This window comes from Rhopilema esculentum, chromosome 21 (assembly GCF_057945365.1).
Source record: "Rhopilema esculentum isolate cy_ngs chromosome 21, ASM5794536v1, whole genome shotgun sequence".
Taxonomy (NCBI): Eukaryota; Metazoa; Cnidaria; class Scyphozoa; order Rhizostomeae; family Rhizostomatidae; genus Rhopilema; species Rhopilema esculentum.
The window spans coordinates 8,573,963-8,591,182 of record NC_142835.1 but is presented as its reverse complement, the minus strand read 5'-3'; the positions used below and the strand labels follow the sequence as shown (position 1 = coordinate 8,591,182).

At 41.3% G+C, this 17,220-nt stretch overlaps 1 protein-coding gene and 1 non-coding gene across 7 annotated transcripts in view; one reads left to right on the top strand and one right to left on the bottom strand.

Annotated features, from left to right (window-relative positions):
• LOC135684814 (uncharacterized) overlaps positions 1-17,220 on the bottom strand; it is a 73,175-nt gene that overhangs the window by 11,901 nt on the left and 44,054 nt on the right. For all 6 annotated transcript variants that reach the window (XM_089115078.1, XM_089115079.1, XM_089115080.1 and 3 more), the window contains 20 exons: positions 16,892-17,143; positions 15,023-16,276; positions 14,222-14,509; positions 13,480-13,599; positions 12,751-13,032; positions 12,262-12,468; positions 11,749-11,988; positions 10,357-10,536; positions 9,517-9,867; positions 8,854-9,190; positions 8,122-8,378; positions 7,456-7,926; positions 6,574-7,218; positions 5,462-5,692; positions 5,034-5,309; positions 4,360-4,803; positions 3,595-3,899; positions 2,995-3,285; positions 2,007-2,840; positions 544-655 (listed from right to left, as the gene is read on the bottom strand). In XM_089115078.1, coding sequence (XP_088971204.1) covers positions 544-655; positions 2,007-2,840; positions 2,995-3,285; positions 3,595-3,899; positions 4,360-4,803; positions 5,034-5,309; positions 5,462-5,692; positions 6,574-7,218; positions 7,456-7,926; positions 8,122-8,378; positions 8,854-9,190; positions 9,517-9,867; positions 10,357-10,536; positions 11,749-11,988; positions 12,262-12,468; positions 12,751-13,032; positions 13,480-13,599; positions 14,222-14,509; positions 15,023-16,276; positions 16,892-17,143 — 7,377 coding nt within the window. The remainder of the gene's footprint in view (positions 1-543; positions 656-2,006; positions 2,841-2,994; positions 3,286-3,594; positions 3,900-4,359; positions 4,804-5,033; positions 5,310-5,461; positions 5,693-6,573; positions 7,219-7,455; positions 7,927-8,121; positions 8,379-8,853; positions 9,191-9,516; positions 9,868-10,356; positions 10,537-11,748; positions 11,989-12,261; positions 12,469-12,750; positions 13,033-13,479; positions 13,600-14,221; positions 14,510-15,022; positions 16,277-16,891; positions 17,144-17,220) is intronic.
• Positions 11,145-11,217, top strand: Trnat-agu (transfer RNA threonine (anticodon AGU)). Its single transcript has one exon. It is a non-coding gene; the product is annotated as a tRNA-Thr (tRNA).

Genomic DNA, 17,220 nt, shown 5'->3' with positions numbered 1-17,220 from the left:
AATGAGAAAAGTCTGAACCCAACCTGAGAGCTCAAGTAACATTAAAAAAAACAAACAATAAAATCTGATAACCCAATGCTCGACGTAACCATAAAAATTGATGCAGAAATTAAGAGTATAGCTTATATGCCAGCCTATGACAATTTATAAAAAAACTTCTGTGATGAACTGGAATACCGTTTCACTAAAAATGCAAATGATAAAAACAAGAAACCTGGGGCTGTAGAGCTATAGAGCTACAGAGGAAGAAAACGGAATCTGAACGAAAGGAACTTTATTTATTGGCTGCAAATTCCATTGTGAGTTTCTAATCTTCTAAGTTTTAAATAAAAATATTGACTTGAACTATCCAATATATAGGACACCAATGATTAATATTGTTTAATATTAGTATGATATTACAAGGAAAGATTATTTTGATAATACCATACATTACCCTAATAGCTTAATATCATACTAAATATCACCATTGCATGCACCAAAGATACTAGACATTCCATTTCCATTAAATATACATATATTATATCTTAACAGTTTAGTTACCGATTGCCTTGGGTTTCCAGATAATGGCAATTACAACTGCAAAGACAGCAAAAACAAAGAAGGCAGCAATAACAGCGTAGATTATCACCCAATTAGGAGCGAGATTCTTTGGCTGAAAGAAAACATCATCATCATTAGAAATAATTAGCGTATCATTTCCACCTTTCCGTACTAAAGTCCTTTTTTCTACATCTGAAGCTCACCGCACACGGCGACTTTTGTCTTTGAAAAACGAAGATTTTTGTCTTTGAAGGACGAAGATTTTTGTCTTTTAAAGACGAAGATTTTTGTCTTTGAAAGACGAAGATTTTTGTCTTTGAAGGACGAAGATTTTTGTCTTTTAAAGACGAAGATTTTTGTCTTTGAAAGACGAAGATTTTTGTCTTTGAAGGACGAAGATTTTTGTCTTTTAAAGACGAAGATTTTTGTCTTTGAAGGACGAAGATTTTTGTCTTTGAAAGACGAAGATTTTTGTCTTTGAAAGACGAAGATTTTTGTCTTTGAAAGACGAAGATTTTTGTCTTTGAAGGACGAAGATTTTTGTCTTTGAAAGACGAAGATTTTTGTCTTTGAAGGACGAAGATTTTTGTCTTTTAAAGACGAAGATTTTTGTCTTTGAAAGACGAAGATTTTTGTCTTTGAAGGACGAAGATTTTTGTCTTTGAAAGACGAAGATTTTTGTCTTTGAAAGACGAAGATTTTTGTCTTTGAAAGACGAAGATTTTTGTCTTTGAAAGACGAAGATTTTTGTCTTTGAAGGACGAAGATTTTTTTCTTTGAAAAACGAAGATTTTTGTCTTTGAAAGACGAAGATTTTTGTCTTTGAAGGACGAAGATTTTTGTCTTTGAAAGACGAAGATTTTTGTCTTTGAAGGACGAAGATTTTTGTCTTTGAAAGACGAAGATTTTTGTCTTTTGCCTTCCAAAGACAGAATACATGAAAATACAAAATTAAACATGGTTAATTTTCAAAGATAGTCTTCGGAAGACGAAGAAAAATCTTTGCTTTTCAAAGACAAATGTCTGCCGTGTGCGCAGGGCTTATGATGGCTCAATTATGATATATCATCCAAAATATCGTGACAAAATTAAACGCGAGCAGATCTGTATACTAGTTGGAGACAGTGGTAAATTGGTGGTAGGAAAAACGATCAAGTATTAAAAGAAACTATGATTTCGATGTCATTATAGCACATTCTGACGACATGTGTGAACCATCTAGGTCGAATTATTCACGAAAACTGTCTTTTGAGAACCGAATGATTCGAGAAGATTTGGGTAAAATATGCAGCTTTTCAATGTGAAGAAATATCAAAGAAATAACCAGTACATCTGAGATAATTTAGCGAATAGCTACCAATCAAAATTTATTTTCTTCTCATAGTATCGCTGCTTTTTTGCGGACTCGAATAGGACAATATGATTATATAATGAAAGTGACAAGAAAAAAGGTGCTAGCTTACTTCCTGCTTGGTGACTTTGGCCGTAGTTAGAGTCGATGACAAGGAGGCATCCATAGTGAGGTTCTTTGGGCATTCACTGCCAAGTTGTGGCACCATGACAATCGTTTCACGAGCAGGGACAGCATTATCGTAGAAGACGTGCACGCCTGGCTCTGTGAAAATTTGAGCAAAGATGCTCACGGTTTGGTTTGTGGTCTGAATTATGGAATGCAACTGTCTGAAGTTACCATAATCGAAATCAGGGTTCGTGTTGAACAGGTGATTCTTTTGATACTGTGGATAATTACTGAGGCTTCTATTCGTTGGGTTAAGGTTCACCTTGAAGACGACGACTTGCCCGATAGAGACACAAATAACAGGTGAGCGGATGGTGACTGGCGCTGTAGGAGACACAGCCCTCTTTTTCCTAGAAGATCCTGTACTTGCGAATCCAAGTGCTTGTGAAATTTCCTTCGGGTAGAAGCCATACATCCCATCAGTTCTCTGCTCGACAAACCTGCAGTCTCGCTCACTCCGATCGTAATCAGGGAGGCCCATCTCTAACAATATGTTAACTTTAGTCGTTTTACCACTTCTGTCCGTAATAATTATCTGAAGCGTGCTATCGCCTGATCGGCCAATCTTCGTAGCAGGACTATTGTTAATGCAGGCTTGATCGCACTGTTCCTTAAAGGTTGTATAAGACTTGCACTTGCACATCCCGTATTCCGAACCAAACTCGCCACCTTCCCCTCCACAGTAATCCTTGCAAAATTCTTTAGCGTAGGTTGTAGGGTCCATACACTTGCGGCTTGAGCTAATACGAACTTGCCCAGATGGACAAATGGCATCAACCTGGAAAATAAGCACACAATGAATGCCTATTTGGGGAAGTAAGGAAAGTAAACCGGTTTAACAAAACATCAACTACCTTGCAATACACATTAAGGAGTATAAAACAAAGGCCAGATACCTTTCAAAATGATAAAGGATCGTTGGGAAAACTTACCATCTCTTGACAGTCCAAATCGCTGTTTCCTTCTGTTTGCTCTAAATTAAGTTCATCATAAAACACATAACCTGTCTTGCATACACACGCACCATCTGAGACCTGGAAAGCTCGGTTCTTCCCGATGCAGCCACATTTTGGAGAACCTATTGGCGCTTCAGCACTGCTTCCACAAGGGCGACATGCTTTTTGACCTCTTTGATTGTTGAAAGTGTTGAGTGGGCAAGGTAAACAGTGACTGGATTTTGTAGCTTTTTCCAAATTTCCGTACATTCCCGGTGGACATGGGATCTGGAAAGAAGCATTATTTAAAAAGCCATTGAACTTCTGATATAAACTCTTTCCTATAAATCTGGGTTGCAGAAAAAGGCTAAAAATTTAATTGTGATTGGATTCCAAACTTTTAATGCCATTTTAAATACATGAATTTCCTATAGCCAGGTCCCCTGTATTGAAACTGTTTTAGAGATCTGTTAAATCGGGCAATTAAGTCTCACTCTGCTAAGCCAGCAGTAACTATATATAGGATTAATCTTACATATGATTTACATATGATTACATATGTATTAACTAAAATATCAGTGTGGACCAGCAACTCACCTGGGCTCCGGAGCCGGCCGGACAGTAATAACCAACCGGGCAGGGATTATTAAAAGGTCCGGTAGTACCAGCAGGGCAGTAGAAGCCTTCAATACAAGTAGAGCAATTGAATCTCAAAGGATGGTCGCCGTACATGCCAGCGGGGCATATAGAGCATGACATTGCTTGTGATGTACGGTTTCCTGCCTTTGTTGTTGCCATATAGCCAAGCGGACAGGCGAGCATCGACGAGCTTCCGGTTGGGCAGTAATATGGGTATTCACATTTGATTGGCACGCTCGTCGAGTTAGGGCAATAGTAGCCAGCTGCAGAAGTAAAGTATAATGCTTGTCAATAATTACAGTAAACCCTGCTAAAACATAAAACTTTTAAGATGCTTTCCTCTTTATCTTCGAAAAAATGAGAGTATGTTATGAAGAAACTTCAGAGCTATTACACAATTTTCATTATTTATTTTGACATCAAGGAAGTATAAACATGAAAACATAGGTTATATTTGTTTTATTTTAAACCTTATTTATGTAACATTTAAGAAGAATTTTAGAATGTTGTAGCTAATCAAACGGTTAGTAAATGTTCCTGAAAAACAAATAAAAAAGGATAGTGAAGGTGAGCCCTAATAAGAATATTTGTTTAAAGGGCTCTTAATGAAGCGTAAATGTCACATTAAGCAAATGCAATTTAATCTGCTTGCTTAGAAATATCAAAATGTATCTTCCACAATTGGTTGACCGTAATAGACGACGAACTCTAAGCAAAACTCACCTGGACAAATGATCAGTCGGCTAGTAATCTCCGGACAGTAGTGTCCAGCAAGGCAATCTTTCTCCATTGCAGACCCTGGTGGACAATACGTTTTTGCGCTGCATGGTAACCCTGTGTAGTTCGAAGTCATGTACGGACAGTAATAGCCACCCGGACAAAGGTTGCACTCACTCCAATTTCCTGCACCAGGCATTGGACGAATACGGCCAGGCGGACACCAAACTGGGTGGTGTCCTGACGGGCAGTATTTACCAATCGGGCATGCACTCGCGTTGTATGTTGGCATACCGTTTTTATTGCACCAATAGCCGGCAGGGCATTTGAAGCAATCTGCCTCGGATCTTCCGCTGTATTGGTCGCGATAAGTGAGGACTGGGCAGTTGATTGGATCAGCTCCTTCAGGACAATACTTTCCAAGGGGACACGGATATAACTTGGGATTGCCTAGGAAAACGAATAAAGATTAGAAACTAATGACTAAGGGAAAGGTCTTCTAAAACCACCAAATGGGCTTTCAAAGGGCAACGTAGAAGTGCGAAAAAGAGAAAACGAAAAACAACGAATTTCATAAAAAGTGTCTTAGGTTGGGGAAATCATCGAATCTAATTAAACAAGGAGATCGACACCAAACAGAAGGTTTTTGTCGATCAAACAGGTAACAGAAGGATACCAACCTGCGAAACATTCGTTTCCAGCAGGGCATGGAAGACACGCTGAAATATCACTGCCACCCCATCTTGTTTTGAATGTGTATTTTGGACAATTTATTGGCACGGCTGTACCATTGGGACAGTATGAACCAGGCGGGCACGGGCCGTGCTGGATCTGTGAGTAATTGGCAGATGAATTGCAATCAAGGACTGTAGTTGTTTCATACTTCAATGACGGAGTTGGGTCAGGACTTCCACTTCTGCACCAGTACCCAGCGTGGCATTTGCTCATCACCTTACCTATGGTAAAAATGTCAAAATACAGCGTAAACAAAGATCGGTAAACATGATAACAAAGAGTCTGGTAAAAATATTAAAGTACTCAAATATACCAATAGCATAACGATAAGCAGATCAGAATAACTTCGATTAGAGCTTCCAAATTAACCCACCTAACTGACAATAGTATGACGTAACACATGGCCTGCATTGTGTATAGCTTTGCAGCCCAGTTTCGTTATCGAGTGTGAATGTTCCATTTGGACACAATGTCGGCAGTGTGCTCCTTGTTGGACAGAAGTGTCTTGCGGGGCAGGTAACAAGTTTAAATACACTGCTGGTACAATAATAACCAGCCGGGCAATCGGTGCATACAGGGCTGCCTGAATTTGGTTGGTACGTGCCTGCAAAAATAATCAAATAGTTAGATAACGTAATTGCGATTCATTAAAGTATTTCGGAAGAAGAAAACAGGCAGACTCAAATAGAGTAAAGAAGTGATGACGTCACAAAAATCTATTTTAAGAATTTTCAAAATTTGATTAAATAACCCGAATAAGCATTATGAACTACTTCTAAATGTACAAACTCAGTTGAATGTGTATCAAATTGGCTGAGATATGGCCACATAAGCACAGGCTCTTTTCCCATCAAACCTCTGTAATTTGGTCTTGGTTCATAACTCTATGAACCAGGTCAGAATAACAGTAATCCTTTGGAGAACTTGAAATCTTTCATTGGCCGTAACTGAATGAGCATATGTAACTGATTTTGCATATTGAGAGGTTTTTTATGCCGTTTTTTCAGATAATGTGGTCAAAATTAAGAAATTCTCAAAAAAAGATTTCTGATGACGACGTCACACTTTGGTACTCTATTACTCCACATCTCCGCGATGGGAACATGTTTGGCAAAGGAATTTTACGAGCAAGGCTCGATTTTCGAGGGCAGGTTAGAGGGGGGGGGGGGGGGGGTGTATCACATGTTTCCTTCATGATATCATAAAATGCACAAATCAAAAATACTTAACAATGCAATATTTATTGAAGCAAAAATGAAATTGGGATTCTACGTAGACATGAATTAAAAAGGCCTTGTGCTGGTCATCTTAGCTGACTCTTTACGGTATTGAAATACGGGTCATTTTTTGTGTGTAAAAAGTGTTGCAATATCAACCAACATATCGAGAGCCACATCATTATCTAGTAGAGCAAATATACTGGTTTGCTCAATAACAGCAACAGACATGAGTATCGGGAGGAAAGACAAAATAAGATGCACAGACCTGGCGGACAAGGTGTAGGCAAAGCAGTTCCGTTCGGGCAGTAATGTCCGGGCCAACAGGTATAATTCTTTGGTGTAGGATCGTTGCTTCCTGCGGGACAATACCAGCCAGCATAGCATCTTGTTGTTGAGCTGGTGAGTCCGGTGCCTTTACAATAGTATCCGGGGTCACACAAAGAGCAAGCATTGGCATCAGCTGCACCGGGTGAGGACCTGTAACGGCCTTCCGGACATTTTACGGGTGCTGCTGTACCCTCCGGACAGTAATGGCCTGCAGGGCACAATCCGTTCCTTGGATACTTGACACTAGACACATTTGGTGCACGACTTGCTGCCCCTCCTTCACAATAATACCCCTGCTGGCATTTTCCAGTTGGATTGACACTGCCTAGCAAGCAGTAAAGTCCTTTTGGGCAGTCAGTGCAGCCTGATGGAGAGGTAGCTCCAGTTTTGTTGTTGTACGTACCGGCTGGGCATTTCACCCCTGTTACGTCTGCACCCGGGCAGTAATGGCCAACAGGACAGGCTATTAGGCTCGTCATGTTGTTATTAGGGCAGTGAAAACCAGGGAGGCAGATAGTGCAGTTCGGCTGTTGAGAATCTGGTTGATAGCTTCCAGGATTGCATCCAAGCTGAATAGCTGATCCTATTGGGACCAAAATGGATAACAGATGATACATCGGCTTTCATCAATACGTTAAAAACCATACCAGGATGTTAGCATTAAATTTTAGACGATAAATACAGCAATTTAAGTAATATGTCAATAAGCTAGATCCCTTAAAACAAAACAGATACACCTCCGGTTTGAGAGTGAATGGAGAATAACTACTAGTGGTCTACCATTAACACTAACGGGTCATAAATTATAAACAGCCGTTACCTTTTGGACAGTAGCTTCCCTTTGGACACGGGTAGCCCTTGATACCGTCAAATGGAGTCGCAGTCTTACTAGCTGATCGACACACGAACCCAGCTTGGCATTTTGGTGGGTCTGTTATTGACTGCAGGCCAATGGTGTCACAGTAACGGCCTGGCGGACACTCCTTACAGTCACCTGCAGAGCGAAGGCCTCTTTGGCTCGAGAAGTACCCTGCAGGACAAGGAGTTGGGACATCCGTACCGTTGGCACAAAAGTAACCAGGGACACATTGATCATTTTTGTATGGGAATGTTACATTTGCTGTTGCTCCATCTTTTTCAGGTGAGGCTGTTTTTGCTCCGCCCATACAATAATACCCGGCGTAGCATTTTCCGCTAGGCGAAGAAAGACCTGGACTTCCACAGAAGAACTGCGGCGGGCATTGTTCACAATCATTCATAGTTTTTCCTTCCAGATTAGGGCCATAGGTACCTGCAATTTTAGAAATCATCATTAATAAGGAGTTCTATTGGCCTTTTTCAAAATATATTGGTGCATGTTTATTTAGATGACTCATAACACAATGCTGTTCTTGCTATTAATAAAATTGCCTTAGAAGCATGAATTGGTACAGTTTATTGATACTCATAACCAATGTTATATAGATTAAAAAAATATGATACAAACCAATAGGGCATTTGGTCTTCAAGCCTGCAGGACAATAAAACCCGCGCGGACATTGCTTTGGCGATACAATCGGACCTTCAGATGGGTCACAGTAAAATCCAGATGGGCAAGGTATACATGAGCTTTGTCCGGTTACATTTTGGTAGGTGCCGTTCTCACAAGGTACCGGGTAAGAATTCGCGCCCGGGCAGTAATGGCCAACAAGGCAAAGATGTGCGGGTGGAGTGCTACTTGATTGTCCTCCAGGGCAGAAATACCTAAATTTAAAAAAAGTTTGTTAATTTGTAGAAAATACGGCGACAAAATGGCAAAGATATGGTTGCTATACAAATGAGAATGTTTTGAAGAGAGGGATTTTTATGAAGCATGGTCTGACACAGAGATTCGAAATACAAAAAAAAATAATGCTTTGGAATCTTGAAAGGGAAAACAATAGGGGCAATCTGTCAAGTTTGCACTAAATTGGGAGAGGTTCTTAAACCTCTTGCTACTGTAGCAATTTCTTGCATCGAACATATATAATACAGCTTGATTAGGGTACGCACGGAGATTTTTCTCTCGGGCTCAAATACAGAATTTGAGAATGACCTCTTGCAAACCCATATCTCACTCTAAAAAATGCCTTTAGGGATGCAAAGTTCATTCAAAGGGGCGAGGTCACTTCAATTTCTGGACAGGTAAATAATGAGGAATTGATCACCATAACATTTGCAACAGTGGAAAAAAGCATACCCTGCGGCACATGGTCCGGTTGTTGAAGCTTTTCCGCGCTGGCTACAGTAACGACCACCGGTACAGTTGAGACAATCTTGTACTTTGGTGCTGCGGGAACCACTGGCAAACGTACCGATTTCACATGGAATAGGGATCTCCGTCCCGGATGGACAGTAATGTCCCGGATAGCATTCGTGCTGGTTTGGAACTGTTGAGCTTCCATTGCAGTAGTAGCCTGCAGTACAATTGCCTTGTGGGAAGGACATTCCTGCATGTGGACAGTACATGCCACCACGACACTTTGTAGGCTCTTGTGATCCCCTTGGGCAGTAATGGCCAGCCGGACAAATGTCACCTGTGGTGAGAATAAATCACAATAACATTTGCTTTCAAGTCGTTAGCGGAATGATACATCATATGTTCAATGGGTGGAAAGAAATACCTAAAGACCCTTCAGAAAACGACCGGAGCAACAACATTCGTGAATCTGAGACTACTGGTTGCATAACTGACGGGCTTTGACGGGGGAAAAGACTCAACATAGCTAGATAAGGGCACAAAGAACATTCTCATAGCATACTCATTCAAATCGTATGATTTAAGTCTCAAGCTCGTGTTTGGATACCAGTGTTTTTATTCAACCCTTCGAGAGCTGGATTGAATTCTAACAAACTCTCATACCTGTTGTTGAATTAAATGCTGGGCAAATACATCCATAAGGTTTGTAGCATGTGGCATTAGGAGACGTAGCGCTGACAGCTAAAGCACCAATATCACCAGGTCGTCCAAAAGCGGCTCCTCCTCTGCAGAAAAAGCCAGAGTCGCATTCTCCATTGGGTTCTGTCCTTCCGTAACCTTCGCAGTACTTGCCAGGCGGACATGAAAGGCAAGATGAGATGACTGCTTGTCCTGTTTTGTTATTATACGTCCCAGGTGGGCATTTGTGTTGTGTACTATATTCTGTGCCGTTGGGGCAGAAGTGTCCTTTGGGGCATATTACCGGAGAGATGGTTTTATTAGGGCAATAAAAACCTGAAACGAGAGAAACAGAAACAATGTAAGAAAGTAAGAATTTTCTGACACGTAGAAAATTCGAAGATTTTCCTCAGCAAGTATAAAGCAAATTTTTCTTTGGATTTAGAAGAGATTCTCCGAAGAATAAAGCACCAAGGACACAAGTTTTCAAAGTTTTTAGACACACACAAAAACTATGTATAAAAAAGGTTAACTTAAAAACATTATAGGATCAAAATATCAAAACGAAGCAGAAAGGTTCGAGAACAATTCGAGAAGTTTTCTGCACGGTCACTGGAATCTTATCTTATTTCTGGATTTCCCAGTACACAAACTAATTATTTCCAGTCAACTTTGTTTTCTGTTCCTATCAACTTTCTTCTCTTCCCTGTTTAATATTCGAGATTTTTTACACGAAGCAATATTCACAATATTTTTAAAGTTCCACTTTATTGGTAGTACAGTGATTAGGTCTGCAGTTTGGAACCAGTAGTGAACAATACGTACCTTGGACGCAGACAAGGCATGAAGCCATGCCTAGATTTGGTGCATAATATCCTGGCTTGCACGGTACTGGGAATGCTGTTTCGCCGGGGCACTCATGGCCTTGATGACATCGCCCTCCATTGCCAGTGTGCCCGAACCCGATTGGTGTGTCAGTGTCAACACCGCTGGTGCAGAAGTATCCTAGAAAAGAAACAGTGATGTCAGCTTGGCACAATTGCAGCCAAGGAAACAAAGCAAATACACTGCCAACAGAATATCATTGAATATCCATGAAAATACCGGAAAATTTGTGACGAGATTGTCACACCTAAAATTGTCTGAAATTGACTCCAAGTAGGTAGACTGCAAATGCTTACGTAAATAACGTTGCTGATAATGAGTTAACCTTAACAATCGATTTCCCTTGAAATATGGAGCATTTGATGGGGCAACATGGAATGCCCCCGTTGATTTCACCCCGGGAAACAGAGCCTATTATTTGAGCACGTTCGCCAAAAAGAAAGGGAAATGCGGTTGAGAATAAATAGCGATTAAAGAACTTGGCTGGTCCGAATTATCGTTTTGGTTGAACAAATTTGGTAGCTTTATCACATATTGCTGTCTCAAAGATGCCACCTTAAGTGCATGGGGGATAGGGCGTGGCATCAGGGAAGGAGGTGGGTGAATGGGGGAAAGGCAGGGCATCGAATATGGTATTTCGGGTCATCATCAGTATCTTGTTCTTAAATTTTGGATAAAGTTTCAGAAGGTAATGGATACGTAGCATCGGAGAACTAAAGTATAGACGTGGCGCCGTGGCTTAGCGGTTAAAGCGCCTGTCTAGTAAACAGGAGATCCCCGGTTCAAATCCGGGCGGTGCCTTGAAAATACTTTTCTACAAAAACCTTTTGAAAGTTTTCATTTCACGGAGTTTGATCTGATCTTTATGAGTGGTTAGTTCAACGCATTGGTTGAATGATCAACGGGTGGTTTGTTGTTAAGGACACTATTTTGAATTAAAACAGTGCCTTTGCACTTGTAAAATGGGCTAAAAAGGAGACTGGAGGAGAATACACTGTACGAAAGGTGGTTCTGAACACTGAAGCTTTGTTTGATGCAGAAGCACGGGTCGTTATCTAGCAGAGGCCACTATGCAGGATGAAACGTAAGATAACTTGTAAAAGACAACAGAATCACGGATTCACTTCGCTCGTACGTTCAAATTGAATTGATCAACCCCTCAAACATTGTGAGAACAGAAAATCCACAAAATTTTCTTGTAACAATTACAGCTTCTTGAAAAAGAGAGTTCTAAAGCGAATGGTGCTTCGAAATTTTACTAGCTAAGGGTCACAGTGGTAAGAGTAGGTCTGTTGGCCTATGGGAGCAGTCAAATTAATTGCTTTGCTTTACCTGGTTTACAAGGTCCCGATACTTTGTCAAGGCCGGTGCCTCCACAATAAGACCCACCGGTGCACTGGGTGCACTCTGATGAACTCTTCAGGTACTGGCTTGCTCCATAGGTTCCATTTGGACAGGGTATTGTGTCATAGCCTGTCTTTCCAGGACAATACCTTCCTTGTGGACACGGGTCTGCTTGTACTCGCCTCGTGCATCGGTATCGCGGTGGGCAGTCTAGGCAAGCTGAAGATCCTGGAAACAAGAGAGAAAAACCAATGACGCTTCATTAGCAGCACGAAGAGAACAATGGAGGCATTTTAACCCTCGGAGCCTAGGTACCATGATACGGAGAGAATAAATTCCATTTCAAAATATGTACTTGGCAGGGAGGATTAGGCCAAGATACAGCTCCCTCCAAGTGCAATTGGATGTTCTTCTATGTCATATCTTTTTGCATTTTTAAATTCCTTTGAACAGCTAAAGCAACAAACAGAAAACTATAAATTCTTGATATTATCGCCTTACCAGTTACATTTGCGTAAGTTCCATTTTCACAAAACAGAGGCACATGTGCACCTAAAGGACAATATGTTCCAGTTGGACAAATGTCACCAGTTACTCCGTCTGTTGGATTTGGAATCGTCGCATTTCGTACGCAGTAATAGCCAGCGTTACATTGGTTTGCCGTTGAGGTTTTCCCTGTTCCACTGCAGTAGTAGCCCGCATCACAACCTGTGGAAATGTCAAGCTCCCAATGAAATTTATATTAACTTGCAAAAGTTTCCAAAAGCAAGCCGATTAAAAGTAAGACAATTCTGAGGCGTAGAACTTGGAATATGACAAAAAGTGGAAATATGAGTGGGAATAGAAGTGGGAATAGAAGTGGGAATAGAAGTGGGAATAGAAGTGGGATTAGAAGTGGGAATAGAAGTGGGATTAGAAGTGGGATTAGAAGTGGGACTAGCAGAAGGTTTGTTCTGCTTTTATACGTCCAAAACTATTAGGCCAACATACCGATGCAGTCATTCAGCTTTGTCTTTCCAGTCTGGTTGGAATAAAATCCCTCTGGGCATGCAACAGGAGCGGGCGTACCCGTCGGACAGTAACTACCGCTTGTACAAACAACACCATATGATTTTCCAGTTGGTGCAGGTTCGATTGAGCCACTTATGCACCAGTAACCAGCAGTGCATTTTTGGAATGGAAGAGACAGTCCTTTGCTGGGGCAGTACCATCCAGCCACACAAGGAGTGCAACCAGAGGCATTTTGAAGACCTGTTACGTTTCCAAACGTGCCTTGGGAATAGAGAAATTGAATGATTAAATTTAGTCCTTGGTCAGAATGAAAATACATCATAATAAATCAAATTGACGCAATTTGTACATCTTATTTCGATACAAGTTCCGGAGAAATGCAAAAATACCTACAGCTACTTTGGCAATGCTTTGCAAAAGCATAAGCGTCGGAACCATGGGAGGAAGGGGCCGGGGGGGGGGGGATTTCGGGCGGTAGGCCCAAGTAAGCAAAAAATGGTATGGAAGTTGGGGGCCATTTTATGATACCAGGATTTAACCTAATACGGTTCTTGACATTTTTGACAAAAATCAAGAAAGGAAATTATAGAGAAAACAGAATCCAATTGACTAAAATTTCAACATGACACTAGTTGCAGCTTGGCTATAGAAAGTGAAAAACGTAAAATGAAAAGCGGTCGATAGTCTTACTACAGGATAGAGGCTTACCAATTGGACATGGCACTCCCGACACACTTTGCTCCGGACAGTAATGTCCAAGGTTGCAGATGTTTCCGGTGACATTGTCTCTCGGCGAGGGAGTAATTGCTCTTGACGTGCAGTAAGAGCCTAAAAGGAACAAGCAGATGTTCCGTCAGGTCCCTGATACATTTCAAATATAGGTACACAATACAAGTATTATAATAACCAGGTTTACATAAACTTTAATTGCTACCAGCAAAGATCTAAGAGCAGAAAGCATGTGAACTACCATATAATGGTAAATACATTAATCCTCCTGCAGCTGCGATAATCAAAATTTTTTCGAAGGGTTGCATTTGTATTCATGACACAGCTGCAATTATTTGGTAGAGATCCACACTTGTTCGCAGCTGTGAAAGCGGAGACTCGACCACTAACATTGCCTGTAGAATAGCTCCAAATTCAGACAAATCAATTACTTTTTCGATCTATTTGAATTTTGGTCAAGCATGATCAAATTTGTCCAGAATGCGTAACTTGGAATTGTGATGTAATTTTCAAAGCATTTGATATAATATGAAAAATCGAATTCGATATTCAGATCATTGCCTTAGTTATTCGATTTCGCGTTTATTTTTATACATTACATAAGAATAAAATTTATAGAGTCAGATTTTTCTAAATTAAATTGATCGCATAAACAGTTGCATTTGTGTTTTAGTGGGAACCAAGCTTAGATGAGAAAAGAAACAAAACTATCGCGACTCACCAGCAGCACATGGGTTTGTGGGTGCTGTATTCCCAATTCCTGAGCAATAGAAGCCACCTGGGCACGGCTGACATTGATTCTCTGATTGCAGACCGCTTGCATTGCTGTACGTTCCGGAGGGGCATGGGAACTGCCTTGCTGATGACGTATTAGATGGACAATAATAGCCTTTTGTGCAATTGACCGGAGTTATGACACCTTGCGCTGGTGGTAAGGGTGTCGGGTCACAATAAAATCCGGGTCGACAGGTCTTGCACTGGTAGCTTCCTTTCACATCTTGGTACTTGCCTGAAAAGGAAAACAAAACTTAGACATCAGTAAAAACAAACTTCCAGGTCACTCTTGACGGCGGCTGGGTTCAAGGATGGCTTAGTTGATCAATTGAAATTAGGGGGCTCGACATCTTAGTATGCACAGAATGACAGTATGTATCATATAATTAACATGGAGTGAAAGCAAAGGGACAGCTCAGAACGGAGAGAAATTGAAACGTGTTGGATGATAGGGAATGGAGCACTACTGTTTCGAGAGAATATGATTTCAGGCACCAAATTTTAAACAATTGGAATAAAAAAAGAACATTATTGCAAAGACGGGTATTCTGATGCATGATACCCTCGCATTTACGAAAGAAGTACATCAAAAGTGAGCTGATTTCTTGCTTGTTGTTACATCATTTCTGGAACCTAACAGAAACGCTTCAAAAAAGTGAGAGCTTGTTTTTACTAAAATTGTATATAGCAACAAACTGGGAGTAATTCATTGCTTTTAGGTCAAAAGTTTGGATCGATATAAACAAACCTGCAGGGCATTTGATGGGTGATCCGCTGCCAGTTGGGCAGTACGATCCACGGGGACATTCAACGCTGTCATTCTTCGAAGAGCCAGATGGGCAATAATAGCCTTGTAGACACTCAAAGACTGCCGCAGTCATACCCGTTTGTGGACAATAATAACCAGCAGTACAGTTACTACATTGGCTCAGCTGAGAAGCTCCTGGTACACCAGAGAATGTTCCAATAGGGCATGGAATCTCGAAAGGCGCTCCTTTAGGACAGTAATACCCGGCCTTGCAATTTTTGGGTGCTGGTGATACCGAGCCTGGCTCGCAGTACTGTCCAGCAGTGCAGTTGCCAGTTGGAGCAGGCAAGCCTTTTACATCGCAGTATTTTCCTCGATCGCAAATCGTTGGCACATCAGATCCTTTCGGACAGTAGTATCCTGCTGGGCACATATCTCCGGTTTGATTTACAGAGTACAGAGGGCAGGTGAATTGATCCGAGTTGTTATAGGTTAAATTGGTATGTAGTATTGGTCGTGGAGAGTAGGCACCTCTTGTACAGAAGTAGCCAGCATCGCACAAACCGTCAGGAGCTTCGTTACCATACCCTGCGCAATATTGACGCGCCGGGCAAGGTTGACAGTCTTGAGGCCTTGTGGCTCCAGTTTGATTGTTGTATGTGCCTGGTGGGCAAGAAAATGGCGTTGTGGTTTGAATTGGACAATAATGTCCTTTGGGGCAAATTCCACCGTAGGCCTGGACAGTAGGGTTACTGACAATAGCACCACCTGAACAATAATGTCCAGCAATACAGCTACCATTTGGTGCAGGAAGACCATCTTGGGCGCAGTACATTCCACCTGGGCAATTTGTGCATTGCGTTATGTTGCCTAGCTTTATCCTGTCTCCGTATGTGCCCTTTGGACAGGGTAGGGGTTGGAAATACCCAGACTCGCAATAGAAGCCTTGAGGGCACTCCCCGCCACCCTGAGCAAGTGTTGTAGGCTGGGGTGTGATTGCTTTCTCTGAACAGTAATATCCGACGTGACATTTTGCCGCTGGTTCTGTCATTGCATCGCGATCGCAGTAGTAGCCAGGCGTGCAAGGATGACACTCATCATGACTCGAAAGTTTTGTCGCGTTTCCAAAGTATCCTTTCCTGCATGGAAAGTCCTTGTATGTCACTGTTTTATTTGGGCAGTAATATCCGATGGGACATATTCCAGGCGTAACAACTCCATGACTGCTAGAATTCGACCCACTTGCATTGAAACCTGTCATATACAAAAAAGCAATTCATTTCCTGCTAATAACAACAGATCGCTCACTTATATGTCTGGAATTTAAAACTGATTCATTTTGAATGCAAAAGCAAAAGAAGTACTGCAAGGTACTACACAACAAATTTGTACAAAATAAACAAAAATGGGCAACCTGCCGCGCAAATCTAATGGATTGTGTTGATTCGCAAGTATATAAAGCGAGCATTGAAGAAAGCAAAACATTAAAGCAAGTAATTCAGATAGTGAGCCAGCAATGATGCTCTTCACTTCCACATTTGAGATCTACTTCTATCATCTATTTTGTGATGAGGTCATTTGGTAAAAGTAATACCAGTTTTACGTATCCAGTACCAAATAAAACGTCTTTATGACGATTGTTTACTGATTGCAGTCAGTAGCAAACTGCTTAGTGATTCTGAATGCCTTTTCTGATTAAAAATATCTTTAAGGTCTCTGATAAAGTACATTATGTATAGCTTAACGAATAAAATCATACGCAGAGCCACGCAGGAGTGGAGGATGTATAGTCTCTTGTAAGCATGGAAGCTTTAGGCTTTGACTTCTGTTACGGCTACTGTTAAATAGACAATGAGATGTCTCTCTTACCTTGGGCCTCAACTGGATCGCAATAGTAGCCATTACTGCAATCCAAACAGAAGCCGCGACCGGCGTACGGTTGGTAAGTACCAGGTGGGCAGACATTGTGTTTGTAGCTAGCAAGCGGGCAGTAGTGACCGGGCTGACACTTCTTGTCAGAGGGAGACGGATATATTTCACCAGATGGACAGTAAAAGCCTACCGAGCAGTTACCAGCTGGTTCAGCTAGACCAGATCGATCACAGTACTGGCCTTGCAGACCTGCAAAAGAAGGAACAAAGCTCAGTCAAAAAGCTCTGCTTGATAAATAATAAAAACAATTACTCCTAAGTGTCTAA